Genomic DNA, 22161 nt, shown 5'->3' with positions numbered 1-22161 from the left:
TTAAACTCAGATAAAACTGAAGTTATTGTACTTGGCCCCACAAATCTTAGAAACATGGTGTCTAACCAGATCCTTACTCTGGATGGCATTACCCTGACCTCTAGTAATACTGTGAGAAATCTTGGAGTCATTTTTGATCAGGATATGTCATTCAAAGCGCATATTAAACAAATATGTAGGACTGCTTTTTGCATTTACGCAATATCTCTAAAATTAGAAAGGTCTTGTCTCAGAGTGATGCTGAAAAAACTAATTCATGCATTTATTTCCTCTAGGCTGGACTATTGTAATTCATTATTATCAGGTTGTCCTAAAAGTTCCCTAAAAGCCTTCAGTTAATTCAAAATGCTGCAGCTAGAGTACTGACGGGGACTAGAAGGAGAGAGCATATCTCACCCATATTGGCCTCTCTTCATTGGCTTCCTGTTAATTCTAGAATAGAATTTAAAATTCTTCTTCTTACTTATAAGGTTTTGAATAATCAGGTCCCATCTTATCTTAGGGACCTCGTAGTACCATATCACCCCAATAGAGCGCTTCGCTCTCAGACTGCAGGCTTACTTGTAGTTCCTAGGGTTTGTAAGAGTAGAATGGGAGGCAGAGCCTTCAGCTTTCAGGCTCCTCTCCTGTGGAACCAGCTCCCAATTCAGATCAGGGAGACAGACACCCTCTCTACTTTTAAGATTAGGCTTAAAACTTTCCTTTTTGCTAAAGCTTATAGTTAGGGCTGAATCAGGTGACCCTGAACCATCCCTTAGTTATGCTGCTATAGACGTAGACTGCTGGGGGGTTCCCACGATGCACTGTTTCTTTCTCTTTTTGCTCTGTATGCACCACTCTGCATTTAATCATTAGTGATCGATCTCTGCTCCCCTCCACAGCATGTCTTTTTCCTGGTTCTCTCCCTCAGCCCCAACCAGTCCCAGCAGAAGACTGCCCCTCCCTGAGCCTGGTTCTGCTGGAGGTTTCTTCCTGTTAAAAGGGAGTTTTTCCTTCCCACTGTAGCCAAGTGCTTGCTCACAGGGGTCGTTTTGACCGTTGGGGTTTTACATAATTATTGTATGGCCTTTCCTTACAATATAAAGCGCCTTGGGGCAACTGTTTGTTGTGATTTGGCGCTATATAAAAAAATTGATTGATTGATTGATTGATACTGCAAGTGGACAGCATTTATATACAGCTTTTATGGTCACAGTGTTTATAGTGAAGACTCACGTTCACTCACACACCCATGTTAGGGTGCTGCCATAAAAGACACTCAACTGCACACCGGAAGCAACTTGGGATTTGGAACCTTGCCCAAGGGCCCTCTGTGATTTTTCCAGTCTGATGGGTTTTTGAACCAAGGAACTTATGGTCAGAAGTCCACCACTTGACCATCATATGGGATACTCAAGCCTAGATCTGATCAGTTTTCTTCTCCATCATGTACTGTAGCTGTGATGCAGTAGGCAAACGTTGCACTATGAAGTTTCCCCCATCACAGTTAGAGAAGCTTACAACTCTGTCAGAGAGGTCATGGGCATTTTGGTGACTTCCCTCAATTTTCTTACAGTCCTTCAGTTGTTGAGAACTGCGTACCCCAGGCAGATTTACCACACAGTACCGGACTGCATTTCATAATCACAGATTTAAATGAAATCCAAGATATATTCAGTAACTTGGAAATGTTTACGTAACCGTCACGACTTGTTTAAAGAAAACTGACCGTAAAAGTGATTATAGTAATGCACACCATTTTCTTGATAGACTTACATAATGTTGTTGACACATTGTATTTAAGGGGTATACTAATAAGCCTAAATCATTAAAAAACAGAAATACATAAAAAGCCGAAGGATTACAAACTTTTCAGTTGTACTGTTATGTGTTTTCTTTTTGCATAGACATGTCACTCGTACCTTCAAACACCCAAAGTTTTATCTTACATGATTCAAATGTTTTTATTAGCAACTGGAACTCTGATCAAGTGCACAAAATGATACCACCTGCTGTGTCATACATTTTTTTTTTTTTTTGCATGTAAAAAACTGGTGGTAGTACATCTTTTGTGATGAAATGCCTGAATTTAAGTATTCCATTTACAGTAGTGTTCAGAATAATACACTGAACAAAAATATAAACGCAACACTTTTGGTTTTGCTCCAATTTTGTATGAGATGAACTCAAAGATCTAAAACTTTTTCCACATATACAATATCACCATTTCTCTCAAATATTGTTCACAAACCAGTCTACATCTGTGATAGTGAGCACTTCTCCTTTGCTGAGATAATCCATCCCACCTCACAGGTGTGCCATATCAAGATGCTGATTAGACACCATGATTAGTGCACAGGTGTGCCTTAGACTGCCCACAATAAAAGGCCACTCTGAAAGGTGCAGTTTTATCACACAGCACAATGCCACAGATGTCGCAAGATTTGAGGGAGCGTGCAATTGGCATGCTGACAGCAGGAATGTCAACCAGAGCCGTTGCTCGTGTATTGAATGTTCATTTCTTTACCATAAGCCGTCTCCAAAGGCGTTTCAGAGAATTTGGCAGTACATCCAACCAGCCTCACAACCGCAGACCACGTGTAACCACACCAGCCCAGGACCTCCACATCCAGCATGTTCACCTCCAAGATCGTCTGAGACCAGCCACTCGGACAGCTGCTGAAACATTCGGTTTGCATAACCAAAGAATTTCTGCACAAACTGTCAGAAACCGTCTCAGGGAAGCTCATCTGCATGCTCGTCGTCCTCATCGGGGTCTCGACCTGACTCCAGTTCGTCGTCGTAACCGACTTGAGTGGGCAAATGCTCATATTCGCTGGCATTTGGCACGTTGGAGAGGTGTTCTCTTCCCGGATGATGCGAAGGAGATGTGTTGCACTGCATGAGGCAAATGGTGGTCACACCAGATACTGACTGGTATCCCCCCCAATAAAACAAAACTGCACCTTTCAGAGTGGCCTTTTATTGTGGGCAGTCTAAGGCATACCTGTGCACTAATCATGGTGTCTAATCAGCATCTTGGTATGGCACACCTGTGAGGTGGGATGGATTATCTCAGCAAAGGAGAAGTGCTCACTATCACAGATTTAGACTGGTTTGTGAAAAAATATTTAAGGGAAATGGCGATATTGTGTATGTGGAAAAAGTTTTAGATCTTTGAGTTCATCTCATACAAAATGGGAGCAAAACCAAAAGTGTTGCGTTTATATTTTTGTTGAGTATAGTAGTGCTATGTGACTAAAGATTAATCCAGGTTTTGAGTATATTTCTTATTGTTACATGGGAAACAAGGTACCAGTAGATTCAGTAGATTCTCACAAATCCAACAAGACCAAGCATTCATGATATGCACACTCTTAAGGCTATGAAATTGGGCTATTAGTAAAAAAAAAAAAAAAAAATAGTAAAGGGGGTGTTCACAATAATAGTAGCATCTGCTGTTGACGCTACAAACTCAGAACTATTATGTTCAAACTGCTTTTTTAGCAATCCTGTTAATCACTATAACCAGTTTTTCATGATTTCTTCACATCTGCGAGGCATTAATTTTGTTGGTTTGGAACCAAGAGTTTGCTCGTTTACTAGTGTGCTTGGGGTCATTGTCTTGTTGAAACACCCATTTCAAGGGCATGTCCTCTTCAGCATAAGGCAACATGACCTCTTCAAATATTTTGACATGTCCAAACTGATCCATGCGATATAGGCCCAACACCATAGTAGGAGAAACATGCCCATATCATGATCATGATGCTTACTCTCAACAGTCCACAAAATATTCCTCCGTTTCTCATTAGGCCAGTTGATGTGTTCTTTGGCAAATTGTAACCTCTTCTGCACATCTATTATTTAACAGAAGGACTTTGCTGGGGATTCTTGCAAATAAATTAGCTTCACACGGGCATCTTCTGTCACAGCACTTACAGGTAACTCCAGACTGTCTTTGATCATCCTGGAGCTGATCAGTGGGTGAGCCTTTGCCATTCTGGTTATTCTTCTATCCATTTTGGTGGTTGTTTTCCATTTTCTTCCACACATCTCTGGTGTTTTTGTCCATTTTAAAGCATTGGAGATCATTGTAGATGAACAGCCTACAATTTTTTGCACCTGCGTGTAAGTTTTCCCCTCTCCAATCAACTTTTTAATCAAACTACGCTGTTCTTCTGAACAATGTCTTGAAAGTCCCATTTTCCTCAGGCTTTCAAAGAGAAAAGCATCTTCAACAGGTGCTGGCTTCATCCTTACATAGGGGACACCTGATTCACACCTGTTTGTTCCATAAAACTGACGAACTCACTGACTGAATGCCACACTACCATTATTGTGAACACCCCCTTTTCTACTTTTTTTTTTTTTTTACTAATAGCCCAATTTCATAGCCTTAAGAGTGTGCATATCACGAATGCTTGGTCTTGTTGGATTTGTGACAATCTACTGGTACCTTGTTTCCCATGTAACAATAAGAAATATACTCAAAACCTGGATTAATCTTTTTAGTCACATAGCACTACTATTATTCTGAACACTATTGTATATCCCCTTGAGGATGTCAGGCTGGAATTACTTTTCCTTCATGCACGTATTCATATGGTGTTCTAACACTGCACAAAATTATATTGAAATCCAACCCATTTAGGAAGCGTTGCTCTTACAAAACTCATGGACAGAAGTATAGAGGCATTGACAAGGTGATTTCTATAAACATGCCACACCCCCAATATTTTGGTTTGTGTGTGTGTGAAAAACATACTGCAGTCTGCTTTGAAATGACATCCCTGAGCCACAGTATCTCATTCTCTTTTTCCCCAAACCACATTCTAAAACAAGTATGGAGCTCAGTTATGGGAACAAATATTTTTTATTTTATAATGCAAACTGCAACATATGAATTATATTTACCCAAAAAGAGCAGAAAATGTCATATACCCGTGGCAAATAAGTCACACAATCTGTGTTAAATCTAAGTCCAACACAATATTTCCATCCTAAACCATAAAGGGAAAAGCCACCCTAAAACTAAATTTACATTCCTCTGATGCTAGACAGTTCATTCTCATTTTGTGGACATAGTCTCACTCACAATGACAAATACCACAGGAGCAAAGTGTTTACTCCAGTCACAGCAGAGAAAGAAAGAAAAACAAATAGGTCAGACTTGATATCCAAATCAGATTTGGATCAAACTTAAACGTATTAGCATTGCTCTGTGGTTTGTGAGTTATGTTCCAATACCGGTAATCAAACTGCTTAATATCACAGGACTGATAAAGTGAACTCTCTAGGGCAGGTTTTTACTGCAAGAAGGCATTCTATCAAAGAACCTCTAAGCACAAATATAGCTCAGGAGAAAACTGAAGTTCAGTTATTGCTCAGATAAATAATATTCACTCTACAAAAAAGATAGGTTCACATTGTTCAGATGCATGTTAAAAAAGTTCCAAAATGTGATGCCAAATTGATTTTGCCTTTTGGTTGAAAAGTCCCTGTGCCATTTTATACATCTGCATCAAGTCTTGGAAAGTTTCAGAAAGATTAGTTGATTGGCTGGAAAAATCTGACACATGACCAATCCCCCCCCCCCCCCCCAAAAAAACATAAAACAAAAACAAAGGAAAAAGAAAAAACCCAACACAGGAGTCTTTTGTACTCTGGAAAAGTAAATAGCACCATAGTCACTAAGGGCAAGCCAGGAGGTTAAAGGGAAGTCACACGGTTCATGTACTGGATGCACTTAAGTGCTGTGACGTTCAACAGAACCACAGATCCTTCAAAGTTGGTTTTTGGTCTTCATTCTCTGTCGTAGTCGGGCTGTGTGCAGCTTATGCAAATATAGTCCTCTTTCTCTGCTCGCTCAGCTGACACTCCTACACAGACCTGGTGGAACCACTGATTGCAGTTGCCATCGCATTGGACCCAGTTTACCTGAAATGGAGCCAAAATGTGTTGAATCAACAAAGTTTACTCAAAGCCACTACAAAACAATAATACGTCACAAACCATTCAGATCAGAGAGATAAACAAAGAAGATTGTGAACAAACCTCGTCACCCTCTGGTTCTCTGCACCATGGTGCAGCACAGAGAGAGTAATCCTCTTCAGAGTCTGATGGAACAGGGTCTGACAGTGTGTTGTCGGGATAACAGGACCTCCTGGTTTCCTCACTCCTGTCTTTGCTTTTCTTTGACTTCTTCTTGCGGCACTTCTTGGCTTTCTCACTGTACTGGGAATCAGAGGCTTCTTTGCGTCGCTTGGTCTTTTTACCCTGACTGGTCATCTCTTCTTTTTTCAAGCTGGAATCTCTGTTCTGAACAGGACCAAGACAGACAGAAAAACATTTATTGCAAAAAACAAAACTTAGTTACAAAAAATGTGTGGTTGGAACTATGATCTGTTGACAATAAAAACTACTACAGTTAACATTACCTTGTTTTTGAGGTGCTTTCTGTGGTGTTGGTCCTCTTCTGTGCTGCTCCCACAGGGGGAGCTATGTGGGGGCTGTGGGGCCAATGTGAACAGCAGGTATCTGTACAGCTGTTCAGTTTCAGGCAAGGTCACCTGCAGCAGGAATCCCTCTACCAGCACTTCCTCCAGTTCAGGCCCGAGTCCTGTTACAAACATGTAGAAAACGGTGATGAACTTTAAAAATAAATGAGTCAATAAAACAAAGTGTGAATGGAAACAAATGCTCAAACACTGACCCTGAAGTGGAACACACACATGCTCCGAGTAAAAAGATGAGCCATTTAATTCCTGAGTCACATATGACAATACTCTCGACCAAACTCTCCCCTGGAATCACAAATAAAGATCAATAAATGCCTGACAGCACCATCGAGTGTAATTAACGGTGGCAAGTAACCACTGTTGGAAACAAGGCAACAGACAGTCACATGACACATTTACATACGTTTCCACTGGCCCTCTCTGACACATTCTCCAGCATTCCCTCTGTGCAGGCCTGCTGAACTCTGTGCTGCCAGCGCACAGTCCTCTCTATGAGGAAGCGTAAGGCGTCACCTTCCGGAAGTCGAACTCGGATCCTCTGCAGCGACGCCAACAAGGGAAGAACCTTGTCCAGTGGGGGTTTTCTGGAACGCTGGCAAAGCGGGCATAGCCAGGCTTGGCCGTATTGGAGACCTGCAGCGGTTGTTCCAACACAGCCACAGTGAAAAACCTCTCGACAGAGTTCACACTGCACCATGGCACCTGAAGGGGCCTTTTGGCAAACGCAGACATTAAGTGCACAACAGTTTTCAGCAGGAAGTAACTTAGACTCGTTTGAGGCTCTCAGAGCCAACAAAGTCTCCATCTCCTTCTGCTGGACCTCAGCGAGAGTAGCCATCTGTGGAGGAAGAAATTTATACTGTTATATCACAGAAGTTTTAGAGGGTCAGTGTTGGGGGTGACCATTTTAAACTGAATCAACTTAAGCAAAAACGGGAAAATGTGATGGAAGGTTGGACAACAGGACCAGTTTTCAATTGTGGCTTCACCTTCTGCTACCATACATCAAACAAACTTAACAAACCCAACCACTTATCACTCAGGCAATATTCCTTCACAAATGGGGAATACTCTTATGTATTTTAATAGCCTTCCTATGAACTTTTCCAAAATCCAGGACTGTTTGAAAATAGCTAACAATATTTTTCAGTTATTGCAGTTTTATGATTTTTTTTTGCCACAAATAGGGCAAATAAGCAGGGTGGTGGTGTGGCTCTTTACTTCAGATCTAATCTAATCTACTGTGAAATTGTTCTGAATGTCATTTTCCTTGGACGGTGTTATGGAATGTATTACTGTGGAGATTATTTGTTGAAAAATCCATCCATCCATCCATTATCTTCCGCTCCATCCGAGGTCGGGTCGTGGGGGCAGCAGCTCAAACAAAGCCACCCAGACCTCCCGATCCACACACACACCTCTCCCATCTCGTCCGGGGGAACCCCAAGGCATTCCCAAGCCAGCTGCGAGACGTAGTCCCTCCAGCGTGTCCTGGGTCTTCCCCAGGCCTTCTCCCGATGTGACGTGCCCGGAACACCTCTCCATCAAGGCGTCCAGGGGACATCCGAAAAAGATGCCCGAGCTACCTCAGCTGGCTCCTTTCAACGTGGAGGAGCAGCGGCTCGACTCCGAGCTCCTCATGAGTGACCGAGCTCCTCACCCTATCTCTAAGGGAGTGCCCAGCCACCCTGCGGAGGAAACTCATCTCGGCCGCTTGTACTCGCGATCTTGTTCTTTCAGTCATGAGCCAAATGTCATGACCATAGGTGAGGGTCGGAACGTAGATCGATTGGTAAATTGAGAGCTTTGCCCCCCTGCTCAGCTCTCTCTTCACCACAATGGTCCAATACAGCGAACGCATCACTGCAGATGCTGCACCGATCCGTCTGTCGATCTCACGCTCCATCCGTCCCGCTATCGTGAACAAGACCCCGAGATACTTAAACTCCTCCACTTGAGGCAAGGACACTCCACCGACCTGAAGAGGGCAAAGCACCTTTTTCTGGTCAGGAACCATGGCCACAGATTTGGAGGTGCTGATTTTCATCCCGGACGCTTCACACTCGGTTGCAAACCGCTCCAGTGCACGCTGAAGGTGCTTATTTGACGAAGCAAACAGAACCACATCGTCTGCAAACAGCAGAGACGAGATTCGGTGGTTCCCAAACCGGACCCCCTCTACACCCTGACTGCGCCTAGAAATTCTGTCCATAAAGGTAATGAACAGAACCGGTGACAAAGGGCAGCCCTGGCGGAGGCTGACGTGCACTGGAAACAGGCTTGACTTACTACCGGCAATGCGAACCAAGCTCCTGCTGCGGTTGTACAGGGACCGGACAGCCTTTAACAAAGGACTCCGGACCCTATACTCCCGGAGCACCCCCCACAGGGTGCCTCGAGGGACACGGTCAAACGCCTTCTCCAGATCCACAAAACACAAGTGGACTGGTTGGGCAAACTCCCATGAACCCTCGAGCACCTGATGGAGGGTATAGAGCTGGTCCAGTGTGCCGCAACCAGGACGAAAACCACACTGCTCCTCCTGAATCTGAGGTTCGACTATCGGCCGAATTCTCCTCTCCGGTACTCTGGAATAGACCTTACTGGGGAGGCTGAGGAGTGTGATCCCCCTGTAGTTGGAACACACCCTCCGGTCCCCCTTCTTAAATAGAGGGACCACCACCCCGGTCTGCCAATCCAGAGGCACTGTCCACGACCGCCATGCGATGTTGCAGAGATGTGTCAAATAAGACAGTCCCACAACATCCAGAGACTTAAGGTACTCCGGATGGATTTCATCCACCCCAGGAGCCTTGCCACCGAGGAGCTTTCCGACCACCTCGATGACTTCGGCCTGCGTAATGGATGAGTTCGACTCCGAGTCCCCCGTCTCTGCTTCCTCTTTGGAAGATGTGACGATGGGATTGAGGAGATCCTCGAAGTATTCTTTCCACCGCGCGACAACATCCCCTGTCAGGGTCAACAGCTCCCCACCCACACCATAGACAGTGTGGGTAGGAAGTTGCTTCCACCTCTGGAGGCGTCGGACGGATTGCCAGAATTTCTTCGAGGACGACTGATAGTCCTCCTCCATGGCCTCCCCGAACTCCTCCCAGACCCGAGTTTTTGCCTCTGCGACCGCACAGGCTGCAGCACGCTTGGCCTGCCGGTACCTGTCAGCTGCCTCCGGAGTCCCACCTACCAACAAAGACAAGTAGGACTCCTTCTTCAGCTTGACGGCATCCCTTACTTCCGCCGTTCGGGGATTGCCACCGCGACAGGCACCAAAGACCCTGCGACTACAGCTACAAGCGGCCGGATCGTCAATGGAGGTGGAGAACATGGTCCATTCGGACTCCATGTTTCCAACCTACCCCGGGATCTGGGAGAATCTCTCCTGGAGGTGGGAGATGAGGACCTCGCTGACAGAGGGGTCTGCCAGTCGTTCCCAGCAGACCCTCATGATACATTTGGTCCTGCCAGGTCTGACCGGCTTCCTCCCCTCCCAGCGGATCCAACTCACCACCAGGTGGTGATTGGTCAACAGCTCAGCCCCTCTCTTCACCTGAGTGTCCGAGACATGTGGCCGAAGGTCAGATGATATGACTACAAAGTCGATCATCGACCTCTGGCTCAGGGTGTCCTGGTGCCATGTGCACTTATGGACATCCTTGTGCTGGAACATGGTGTTCGTGATGGACAAACTGTGGCTAGCACAGAAGTCCAACAACTGAACACCACTCGTTTTCAGATCAGGGAGGCCGTGCTTCCCGATCACCCCCCTCCAGGTCTCACTGTCGCCGCCCACGCGGGCGTTGAAGTCCCCCAAGAGAACAATGGAGTCCCCAGTCGGAGCACTATCTAGTACCCCTCCCAGGAACTCCAAGAAGGTCGGGTACTCTGCACTGCCGCTCGGCCCGTAGGCCAAGACAACAGTGAGAGACCTGTCCCCGAGCCGAAGGTGTAGGGACGTGACCCTCTCGTTCACCGGGGTGAACTCCAATACATGGTGACTGAGCTGGGGAGCACTAAGCAATGCTACCCCAGCCCACCACCTCTCCCCGTGGGCAACGCCAGGAAAGTGGAGTGCCCAGCCCCTCTCCAGGAGCTGGGTACTAGAGCCCAAGCTGTGCGTGGAGGTGAGCCTGACTATCGCTAGTCGGTACCTCTCAACCTCCCTCACAAGCTCATGCTCCTTCCCTCCCAGTGAGGTGACATTCCATGTCCTGACAGCCAGAGGCTGTGAGCGTGGACCGTGCCGCCAGGCCACCCAACCACGACCGCCACCCAGTCCTCTCTGCACCCGAACCCCCATGGCCCCCTCTGCAGGTGGTGAACCCACAGGAGGGCAGGCCCACTTCGCTCTTTTGGGCTGGGCCTGGCCGGGCCCCGTGGGCTAAGGCCCGACCACCAGTGCTCGCACACGAGCCCCAACACCAGGCCTGGCTCCAGGGTGGGGCCCCGGCTCCGCCATACGGGGCGACGTCTCGGTCCTTGATTTCATACTGGTCATGGAAGCTTCTAAACTGCCCTTAGTCTGACCCATCCCCTAGGACCTGTTTGCCATGGGAGACCCTACCAGGGGCACGGAGCCCCCAAACATAGCTCCTAGGATCATCCAGGTATGTAAACTCCCCCCACCACGATAAGGTGGCACGTTCTAATAAGACACCGTGCTGCCCATATAAAACTCATACTAATCAAATATTTTTGTTGCAAAAGAAAGCTATGAGAATTATTTGTAACAAATCATATTACAAGCCAATGAATCCTTTGTTTGCATGTTTACATATTCCAAAATTCTGGGACATGGTTGACTACATTACAATACAAATTATGTATCAAGTTGAAAATTAACTACTGCCGCAACATGGGCAGCACGGTGGCTTAGTAGATAGTACTGTTGCCGCACAGCGAGAAGGTCATGGGTTCAATTCCCGCCTGTGGCCTTTCTTTGTGGAGTGTGCATGTTCTCCCCATGTTTGCATGGGTTTCCTCCGGGTGCTCCGGTTTCCTCCCACATCCAAAGACATGCAGGTTAGGTGGAGTGGAATCTTTAAATTGTCCATAGGTGTGCAAGTGGGTATGAATGTGTTTGTTTGCCTGTTTGTGGCCTTGCGACAGACTGGCATCCTGTACTGGGTGTACCCTGCCTCGCGTTCTATGACTACTGGGATAGACTCCAGCCCCCCACGACCCTTGTTGGACTAAGCGGTTGAAGATGAGTGTGTGTGTATGTGTGTGTGTGTACACACTGCAGCAACATGTCCAGGATCTGTTTAAACTGAGGAACTCCAGTTATAACTTGACAGGAATTTTGTTTTTTTGAGAAAGTGAAGATCCAAACTACTGCAAAGAGTCACTGTGTCTCTGTTAAAGGGATTAACACCTGGAACAACGGTCCTGACAACATTAAAGTACTTGGTACTTTGGTGGGCTTTAGGAGGCATTACAAGAAAGAAAATTTCTTGTTATAGTTGAAAACTTGGGTCTATTGTTTTTGTTATTGCTTCTGGGATTGTGTGCGGTGTGACAGTGTATGTCTGGTTGTATTCTCAAAATTGTGTTTATGGTTGCATGCCTATAGAAATGTGTGTATATATTTTTTATTTTTAGTATAAGGGGGGAGCATTTATAAGCTTTGCTTATGCCATCATCCTTTCGGCCACACAGGATCTTTGTAAAGTTGTTTTGTTATGAGTTTTTTGTTGCAGAACTGTGTGCCAAATAAATTCATTCATTCATTCACTTATTAGGCTTGTCGCAATAACTACTTAACAAGGATGTTCTTGGGTACAAATGCCAGTGGACCTGTGCCAGTGGCAGAGGTCCACTGGAACAGGTCCAGGCATTGAGCAGACTTAAGCGCTAAACGTTTGTTAAAGCAGTGGAACAACTTAATCTTAAATAATCATCTCCAGCGCACAACCTCAATTAGGACAGGCTTCAAGCATTGAGTTACATTTTACTGACATGGGCATGAAAAAAATCTCAGGAAACCAATTTTTTAGATATATTTCATTTTTGTGGCATTATTAGCAGAAAATAGTTGGCTTTCAATCTATAACCTTTCTGCAGTCATGAAAATATGTTATTAAAAAAAGTACTGATATATTGTGAAAATCATATGAAATTGCTGTTTTTTTCGTTGAAAATTTTGGACAGTGCCACCTATTTTGCCCTGTTATACATTTTCTATTTATATAGGCACCAAAAAAGTTTGCATGGAACTCACAAACCATATCTGAAATTTCAAAACTCCAGTTTTTAGGTATTCCATTACAATTTGTCTAAGAAAATCATTGCCAAATGACAAACAAGCAAAGTTGAAAATCACAACAAAATTCAGACATTGGAGCCAAAAGCAGAACTTCTAATACTTGTCTACTCCAAATTATTCATGGTAAAAGTTTGATATTTCACACAAACATTGTGAACATAATATGTTACTACACAAAATAACCAATTTTTATCTATTGGTAAATACAGTGTGCTTATGTCACAAAGTAGACAGCCAGCCATATCAGAAGTTGAATGCGTGGAAAAAAAAAAATACTGCCCTGTGTAAAAAAAAATAATCTCAAAAGATCTTCATCCTAGCTCAATGAAAAACACATCTTTCTATTGCCAAATATATGTCAATTAATGAGACTGTATCTCCTGTATTTTTTGCGATTATTATTTTTATTTTTTTTTACAAAGACCTTCACCGTGGTGCTGTAGAGGTATTTTTGAAAACATGGTGTATGTCATGAGAGTTTAGATCTATTTCTGAAACAGATATATCTATCACCAGGCATGATGTTCCTGCTCACTATAGGAAAAGCACACTGCTCAGGTCAACTAATGATACTGTCATTGTGCAGTGGTGTGGAAATGGAACCTTCAGCAGGATTAGTCTTCAAATGTTGATCTCCTAGCTGAGAATAGAGTTGATGCAAGTAGGGCTTCTCGCAATGAAAATACATTGCACCTCTACCATATGGCACTGTCTGAGCTGAGACAGGACTAAAATGTTAAGAATATTGTAGTATTTCAAGAAAATAAATTCATATGTTTTGATGAATTTAGTTTAAGCAACCTATGGTGAGACCGCTGTCTCATAGGTCTGTAAAACCTAGTTACTGCCAAGGTTAGCTATAGCTTCGGTTAAGTTCACATAACTTTTTTTTTTTTGGATCAAGATTAATTCTTTCAATTATATATTGATAAGTATTTTGTTCAGCTAGAAACAGTATTTTTACTGTGTTATAAGAAAGTTTATTTTTGGGCTTCTATGTCAGTAAAACTTGAACCATGTCTTAGTGAAAGAGGAAAGTGTGAAACTATGATTCAGAAGGTTTTCATCCAGGTTTTATCCTTTAAAGAGCAGGTTTACAATTAAATTAGGCCAGGTTCAGCTCTTCCCACTCAAAAATGACGAAAGAAAAAAAAAAAGCTATCAAGAAGACAGAAAAACTTTACTGACTCAACTCTGCCTCAATGGATTAAAGCTATTGTGTGTAAGTTTACATTTACATTCTGATACAGTAGCTTTTATCTAATGAGGAAAAAAGCATGATCAGACAATTTAACTCCATGACACAGTTTTGAAGAAGGGAAGCAAATGCTGTGTTCATCAAATATTGTTTTAAATGATCATTTCTTTATGTTCATTTATTTACAATTTATTCTTCATCCTCTGTCAAAGCCATTTAAAGATGTCAATTATGACTCACCTTTCTGCTGATTAAAGTCGCTAAACAGGACCCTTTTCTATTGTTGTGGGCAGAAGTAAGAATCATCCACCGTTTCACACCAGACAGTTTTAATGCAGACAGTTTTAATTTGTTCATTAATTTTTTTCCTCCCAAAATGAGACTTCTATTCTTTATGAATTACATTGATCTTGATGTGCAGCCAGCTGCAAGACTGGAGCTCACGGACTGTCAACAAATTACCACAGCGAAAGGAAATGCTTTGATTAAAAAAAATCCAGCAATTAGATAGGAAAAATACATTTTTATATAATTTGGGGGATTTTTTATTCCGATATATATGAATAAAATCTCTGTTTATTGTTTGTAGTACAACCAAACTCACATCACACATCAATGTACTCCTTCTAGTTGTACCTGGTTGGGGGGGAGGGGGGTTGGTTGGTTATAGTTTGTTGTCTATATTACATTTGGAAAAAGGTGTCATGTGATTTAAAACTGTGATTCGCTTTGAAGTTATTGATTCCGGAAGGTCAAATCTTTGACTGGTATATTTAGAGTGTAGATTGTTATGTCTTGTGTAATAAATAACATTCTATCACAAGAAGAACTTAGCGTTGGAAATTTTCTTATGTCTCTTAAGATGTACATTTAGAGAAGACTGAAGGCTGAAGTTACAGGAAATGACCTCCATTTGTACTTGAAACAGTCAACATGCTAGAGCACAGGTCTTCAACTCCAGTCCTCAAGAGCTGGTGTCCTGCAAACTTGTGATTTGCATTTGCGAGTCAGTTACCATAATTCTTCATAGCATATTTCATGATGCTGTACAGTTGTGAGGGGTGAGAAAAGAGGGGGGGGGGACAAAACTATAGCACTCACAGCAGAGGGGGAGTCCTTGCTCTCATAAAGCGCTCTTTCCACATCACAGAGAGAGACCAACTTTGATGAAGCTTTTTTACTCTGCTGTGTAGCTTCTTTTAACTTTTTGGACCTTGACTTCTGATACCCTGCCCCCATGTCACATCTAGGGCAAAGCACCTAAGAATAAATAAATATTTATTTTACAAACAGGCATTATTGAATGTCAGTGTATATACTTATGTACACACACACACACACACACACACACACACACACACACACACACACACACACACACACACACACACACACACACACACACACACACACACACACACACACACACACTACCTCAAGTAGAGAGAAAGAGGAGTTCTTCAGTAGGAATGTTTTTGCTGCACTCTCCTTCCAGGCCTGAACATCACTGATCAGCGCCTCCAGTCGACTCAGAGGGTCTAGTCTCACTGGAATGCTCTCTGCTCTCAGCACCAAGTCAGACAGACTGTCCAACACAGGAATACGTCCTCCGAGCTGTAAGTAAGCAAACACTCTGTAAAACATCCACACTGAATTAAGGACTGAAAAAAGTCTGCATGACTTCAGCGGAAAAATATTTTACCTGCAGTGCTTCAGCTTCATGAAGCCATTCACTGGCCTTGACAACAACGTCCTTCAGTTGCAGACAGTTGGGCAGATAAGCAGGGATGTTTTCAACTTCTCGCAGGGCAGCCTCAAGTGTTTCCATGCTGTGATATGGCCTGTGAAACAACTTATGTTTTTAGCTAAAATTATAGATAGACAGATTAGATTTATTGGTCCCCGTGGGGAAATTTGTCTTCACCGACTGTACAATATATTGTACATAACAAGACAGACAACACAGTAAACTCAATAACACATCACAGGACAGACAACAGTATCACAATAACACAACACAAAATAGGCAACACATACATCTACAATAACACTGATAACAACAACAAATAATACAATGGCAGATAGACTGGTCAGTGGGGCTTGCTGTTAAGGGCCACTCTAGCTGCAGGGATCAGGCTCCCCCCGAGGTGAGCCCTCCTAAACTTAATACTTCTGTATCTGCGCCCTGAAGGAAGTAAAGTGATGAAATGCTGAAGTGGGTGAGTAGTGTCTTGTACTATAGAAATAATAGATCTATTGTTCAATTCTGTGACGTTGGGTGTGGGGAGTCCAATGATTTTGGCAGCTGTGTTTGTGATACGTGTGAGTTTGGCCTGATTTGTAACAGAAAGCATGGTAAAGAAACATAAGGAACAGTACAAAATAATGGGTTGAATAATGTTTTGATAAAGTAACAACAGCAGGTGGGGTGCAATGTGTAGTCCTTTGAGTTTGCGGATGACTGACAGTTTTTGCTGGCTTCTTTTTTGAATGTCCTTATTGTGCTGATCAAAGGTAAGTTTACTCAGTCTGATTGGATGCCCCCCAAAAAAAGGCAATGCAGTGACGTCACATCTTTATGAAACTTTTGGGGATTTTTAATGTAAAGCGCATGGAGCAGCCACACAAAAAAGTGGAGCCCTCTGAGGAAAAAAAAAAGGGGGGGGGGTATACTAGACAGTTCCGCTTTTTCCATCACAAACTGCAACAAATATCAAAAACCCCTAGAAACTCAGAAAATTAAGACACAAACATCAAACATGCCCCCCGCCCCTTTATATGCTGCAGCATGTACGCAAAATGGTTTTGGGGTATGCAAAAATACTCATACGTAAGGTGTGCTGTGTCAATACCTTGCTTCCATAAGGCTGAGCGCCTTCTCCTCCCACTGCTCTGACACAGTCAGCAGCTCCTGCAGACGAGCCATAGCTCGTTCCACAGAAGTGTGAGGAGCCAGACCCACACCCAGGTCTATGAGCCGCCTCATGGTGTCCAGACAAAGGCTATCTGGTCTGCTACTTGCGAGCTGCACAGTCTCTAGCCACCGGGCCTGCTCCAGTCTCTCCCTCAGCAGAGGCAACTGGGGCAGTTCTACATCCAGGCCGAGACTCACATCCAGCAGCTCCTGGAGCTCCAAAGGCTTGGGAGACTCATCAGAGAGGAGCTTTTCACTGCACTGCTGGAAGTCATCCACCCGACTCAAGAGGTCCTGAAAGTTAAACACACACCTGTTAGAGACTTACACAAATAGTGGGATAGTACCTTCTTCAAACCTGTTGTGAGAGTGAACCTGAAGTGAGATCACTAGAGTTCAATGTGAATGTAATAACAAATAAACACATTTAGACTTGTAGGAGTCAGAAAAGCCATTACAAATTAAAGCTCATGTTTTTGATTCAGCTGAGGTAAAACCAAATTCTCATACCCTCAGTAACGGAGCCTGTCGGATGTTACATGGCAGGTTGTCTAACTGTTGCACAAAAGACCTCAGTTCCTCCATAGTCAACTCATTCTGGCTTTGAGACTTTCCTCCACCAGAACGATACCTAAGGCACATAAACATGGGGGGGATGATTAATTGTGGTAGAGTTAATAAAAAAAAAAATAAAATAAATATATGGCTGTGATAACAAAATACACTTCCTAAAATTAAAAAAACAAAACAAAAAAAACCTGAATTCTGACCACATAAGAGTAAAATGCATCAATTTTTATTTATTTATTTATTTTTAAAGTACCTCGTCTGTCGCTTCCCATTGAGAAGCTGTTGTGCCATGACAGCACACCTTTCAGCCTCTGCGGTGACAGTGCGGAGTTGATCCAGGAGGTCATTTTGTGGGAATGCTTTTACTTCTGCCTGTGCCACCAAACTGTGAAGCTCATCCAAACCTGATAAGCAAGCAGCACAACTTTTTAGAAAATAGATCTATGCACTGCGACACAATTTCTAAATAAAATCACATTTTAAATGAAGTGTGGCGGTGAAAAATTCGGTATGTTTACTGTAAAAAAAAAAGAACGACACAAATAAGAAATTATACAGGTGGAATGAAGTGTCACAAAACAGCGTAACATAAGAAAGCAGTACCATGACTGAAAATACAGCTAGATGATGTCAATGCATTTGTTTTATTGTAAAAATATGTTTTGCATCAACCTCTAACCTCTTTTCTTATCGTCCTTGTTCTCCAGTATGTCATGGACATTGCTGATCCAGTTTTTATAAGACTCGGCACGATCCTTCACTGATGCCAGCATGGGGTACAACTCATTCAGTGTAAACTTGTAACTGCAGGGAGAGACAAAGAGGAGTTCCTCAATAAACAAAACAAACTATTATAATGTCTGTCACGTTTCATTCCTCTGACTGCTTGCAAGTTTACCCAATTACATTCAGAGGTATTTTGCTCTTTGTCAGTTGGCAACACCTTTTGGCAATCAAAAGTTAACCGAGAGGTTGCATACCAGGCTACGTATTTGCTCGACTTTATTTCCAAATTTATACAGTCCATGATGATGACGATTTAGGCACTCTGGAGTAAAAATGCACATCGACTTTCTGTGGGGTGGAGAGTATCTCAGGTATCAAAAAAAAAAAAAATTCTGTGCAACAATCCATTACTGTTGGCATAAGCCTACTTTCTAGGGGTGTGAATCTCCCCCTTATAAAAAGATACGATGTGAAGCTAGATTCATGGGGTACAATATGATTCAGGAACAATATTTGTTATGGAATGATTCAGTTTGATGCAATGTACACTCCTTTGTTTAATGTAGGCACTCATTTTCCCTAATAAATTAAAATAAGCCCAAAGTGGTGTTGGGGGTTTTCCTCACCTCCCGGTTGTTTAATGTGGGGATGACAAACACTGACAGGAAACAGACTAATTTTAGATGTCATATTAAAAGATGCCTTCACTGAACAGAGAGGTGCTACGACAGCTTGCAAGCTGCCGTCACCCCGCACTCTCCCTGCCTCTTCCGCCTGCACTCGACCCGCACCCAGATGGGCGGGCCGTTACCCTGAGGGTGGATCAGTAAAGTTATTTCATTGGTTGAAAAATGTTGCATTTGACATTTATATGCGGAGACTTGCTCGTGTTTGTCTGTGTAACGTGGTAAGCAAAAGAATGGCGTCCCAGAGGAGATATGAAGTTATCAAATAGACAGAGGACGTAGCCATGAGACATACTGTCCAACAACGGCATTGTTTCCCTTCAAATACATAGTTCATGAAAAACCAGAAACCTCCTTCAGGACTTTGCTACTGTAATGCGGCACACTGGTACTTCCTCTGATTGCCTTCTGTTCACCACTGGGGGCAGCACCACATACAGCAGCAGTAAGCACATCATGAAAGAAGCCCAGAGGAATAAACAGCTGTTGTTGCACACTATAAACTTTCTGTTTCTGAACCAGTGTGACAGTATTAATTTGTGAGCCAAACAATAAGTTTGAATAAGTACATTTTTCCGTTATACTGCATACGCAAGATGAGACGATTTTGGCTTTACATTGCAGCTAAACGTTCCTATAACAAGTCTCCAATAGCTTTGTACAGACCTTTGAACATTTACGAAAGCTTGAAGACATGGATGTAGCAGTGAAAAAAGATCAATTCAACCAATTTTTAATGTTAAAATTTGATTCATCAGTTCATAGTACATATGCAGTGGGGTAAAAAAGTATTTAGTCAGTCCCCGATTGTGCAAGTTCTCCTACTTAGAAAGATGAAAGAGGTCTGTAATTTTCATCATAGGCTCTTGCTTGCCTCTACTGGTGGTTGGCTCTCACTGCGGTATTGTATCACTTCCTGTTCCGGAGCACAGCTGTGTTTTGCTGTATCTGTTAGCTGTTTAATCTGCGCAGTTAGACTGATCTAGTTACCTAGATAACGATTTGTTTCACAGTGTAATCTTCACGTGCCTTAACTAAAGCACTCCCTCTGCTGAATCACCTCTAAATTATTTACACATTATTCACTTTGTGTGTTTTTAGGAATCCGCTAGCTTAGCGCAGCTACTAGCTCTTAGCCGGTTTAGCATGGCGGCTTCTCCTGTCTCTCCCGCACTTTTCTGCTCTAGGTGTGAAATGTTTAGTTATTCCTCGGCCTCCTTTAGCAGTAATGGTACTTGTAATAAGTGTAGCTTATTCGTAGCTTTGGAGGCCAGGCTGGGCGAATTGGGGACTCGGCTCCGCACCGTGGAAAATTCTACAGCTAGCCAGGCCCCTGTAGTCGGTGCGGACCAAGGTAGCTTAGCCGCCGTTAGTTTCCCTCTGGCAGATCCCGAGCAGCCGGGAAAGCAGGCTGACTGGGTGACTGTGAGGAGGAAGCGTAGTCCTAAACAGAAGCCCCGTGTACACCGGCAACCTGTTCACATTTCTAACCGTTTTTCCCCACTCGACGACACACCCGCCGAGGATCAAACTCTGGTTATTGGCGACTCTGTTTTGAGAAATGTGAAGTTAGCGACACCAGCAACCATAGTCAATTGTCTTCCGGGGGCCAGAGCAGGCGACATTGAAGGAAATTTGAAACTGCTGGCTAAGGCTAAGTGTAAATTTGGTAAGATTGTAATTCACGTCGGCAGTAATGACACCCGGTTACGCCAATCGGAGGTCACTAAAATTAACATTGAATCGGTGTGTAACTTTGCAAAAACAATGTCAGACTCTGTAGTTTTCTCTGGGCCCCTCCCCAGTCGGACCGGGAGTGACATGTTTAGCCGCATGTTCTCCTTGAATTGCTGGCTGTCTGAGTGGTGTCCAAAAAATGAGGTGGGCTTCATAGATAATCAATCAATCAATCAATTTTTTTATATAGCGCCAAATCACAACAAACAGTTGCCGCAAGGCCATACAATAATTATGTAAAACCCCAACGGTCAAAACGACCCCCTGTGAGCAAGCACTTGGCTACAGTGGGAAGGAAAAACTCCCTTTTAACAGGAAGAAACCTCCAGCAGAACCAGGCTCAGGGAGGGGCAGTCTTCTGCTGGGACTGGTTGGGGCTGAGGGAGACAACCAGGAAAAAGACATGCTGTGGAGGGGAGCAGAGATCGTTCACTAATGATTAAATGCAGAGTGGTGCATACAGAGCAAAAAGAGAAAGAAACAGTGCATCATGGGAACCCCCCAGCAGTCTACGTCTATAGCAGCATAACTAAGGGATGGTTCAGGGTCACCTGATCCAGCCCTAACTATAAGCTTTAGCAAAAAGGAAAGTTTTAAGCCTAATCTTAAAAGTAGAGAGGGTGTCTGTCTCCCTGATCCGAATTGGGAGCTGGTTCCACAGGAGAGGAGCCTGAAAGCTGAAGGCTCTGCCTCCCATTCTACTCTTACAAACCCTAGGAACTACAAGTAAGCCTGCAGTCTGAGAGCGAAGCGCTCTATTGGGGTGATATGGTACTACGAGGTCCCTAAGATAAGATGGGACCTGATTATTCAAAACCTTATAAGTAAGAAGAAGAATTTTAAATTCTATTCTAGAATTAACAGGAAGCCAATGAAGAGAGGCCAATATGGGTGAGATATGCTCTCTCCTTCTAGTCCCCGTCAGTACTCTAGCTGCAGCATTTTGAATTAACTGAAGGCTTTTTAGGGAACTTTTAGGACAACCTGATAATAATGAATTACAATAGTCCAGCCTAGAGGAAATAAATGCATGAATTAGTTTTTCAGCATCACTCTGAGACAAGACCTTTCTAATTTTAGAGATATTGCGTAAGTTTAAAAGCAGGAAATTAGAGGTCATCCATGTCTTTATGTCTGTAAGACAATCCTGCAGTTTAGCTAATTGGTGTGTGTCCTCTGGCTTCATGGATAGATAAAGCTGGGTATCATCTGCGTAACAATGAAAATTTAAGCAATACCGTCTAATAATACTGCCTAAGGGAAGCATGTATAAAGTGAATAAAATTGGTCCTAGCACAGTACCTTGTGGAACTCCATAATTAACTTTAGTCTGTGAAGAAGATTCCCCATTTACATGAACAAATTGTAATCTATTAGACAAATATGATTCAAACCACCGCAGCGCAGTGCCTTTAATACCTATGGCATGCTCTAATCTCTGTAATAAAATTTTATGGTCAACAGTATCAAAAGCAGCACTGAGGTCTAACAGAACAAGCACAGAGATGAGTCCACTGTCCGAGGCCATAAGAAGATCATTTGTAACCTTC

At 43.4% G+C, this 22161-nt stretch overlaps 1 protein-coding gene across 1 annotated transcript in view; it reads right to left on the bottom strand.

Annotated features, from left to right (window-relative positions):
- Positions 1-4836: 4836 nt before the first annotated feature.
- kdm5ba (lysine (K)-specific demethylase 5Ba) overlaps positions 4837-22161 on the bottom strand; it is a 94919-nt gene continuing 77594 nt past the window's right edge. Inside the window, exons 16-27 of the mRNA XM_034166848.1 lie at positions 18142-18266; positions 17716-17866; positions 17403-17523; positions 16831-17186; positions 15681-15819; positions 15413-15592; positions 15080-15238; positions 6904-7338; positions 6695-6785; positions 6420-6601; positions 6037-6300; positions 4837-5919 (exon numbers count right to left, since the gene is read on the bottom strand). Of these exons, the coding sequence (XP_034022739.1) occupies positions 5785-5919; positions 6037-6300; positions 6420-6601; positions 6695-6785; positions 6904-7338; positions 15080-15238; positions 15413-15592; positions 15681-15819; positions 16831-17186; positions 17403-17523; positions 17716-17866; positions 18142-18266 (2338 nt within the window). The 3' untranslated portion in view covers positions 4837-5784. The remainder of the gene's footprint in view (positions 5920-6036; positions 6301-6419; positions 6602-6694; positions 6786-6903; positions 7339-15079; positions 15239-15412; positions 15593-15680; positions 15820-16830; positions 17187-17402; positions 17524-17715; positions 17867-18141; positions 18267-22161) is intronic.

The sequence above is a fragment of the Thalassophryne amazonica genome, chromosome 3, assembly GCF_902500255.1.
Source record: "Thalassophryne amazonica chromosome 3, fThaAma1.1, whole genome shotgun sequence".
In the NCBI taxonomy this organism is placed as follows: domain Eukaryota; kingdom Metazoa; phylum Chordata; class Actinopteri; order Batrachoidiformes; family Batrachoididae; genus Thalassophryne; species Thalassophryne amazonica.
Note: the sequence above shows the minus strand (reverse complement) of the source record. Positions and strands in the feature narration are given on the sequence as shown.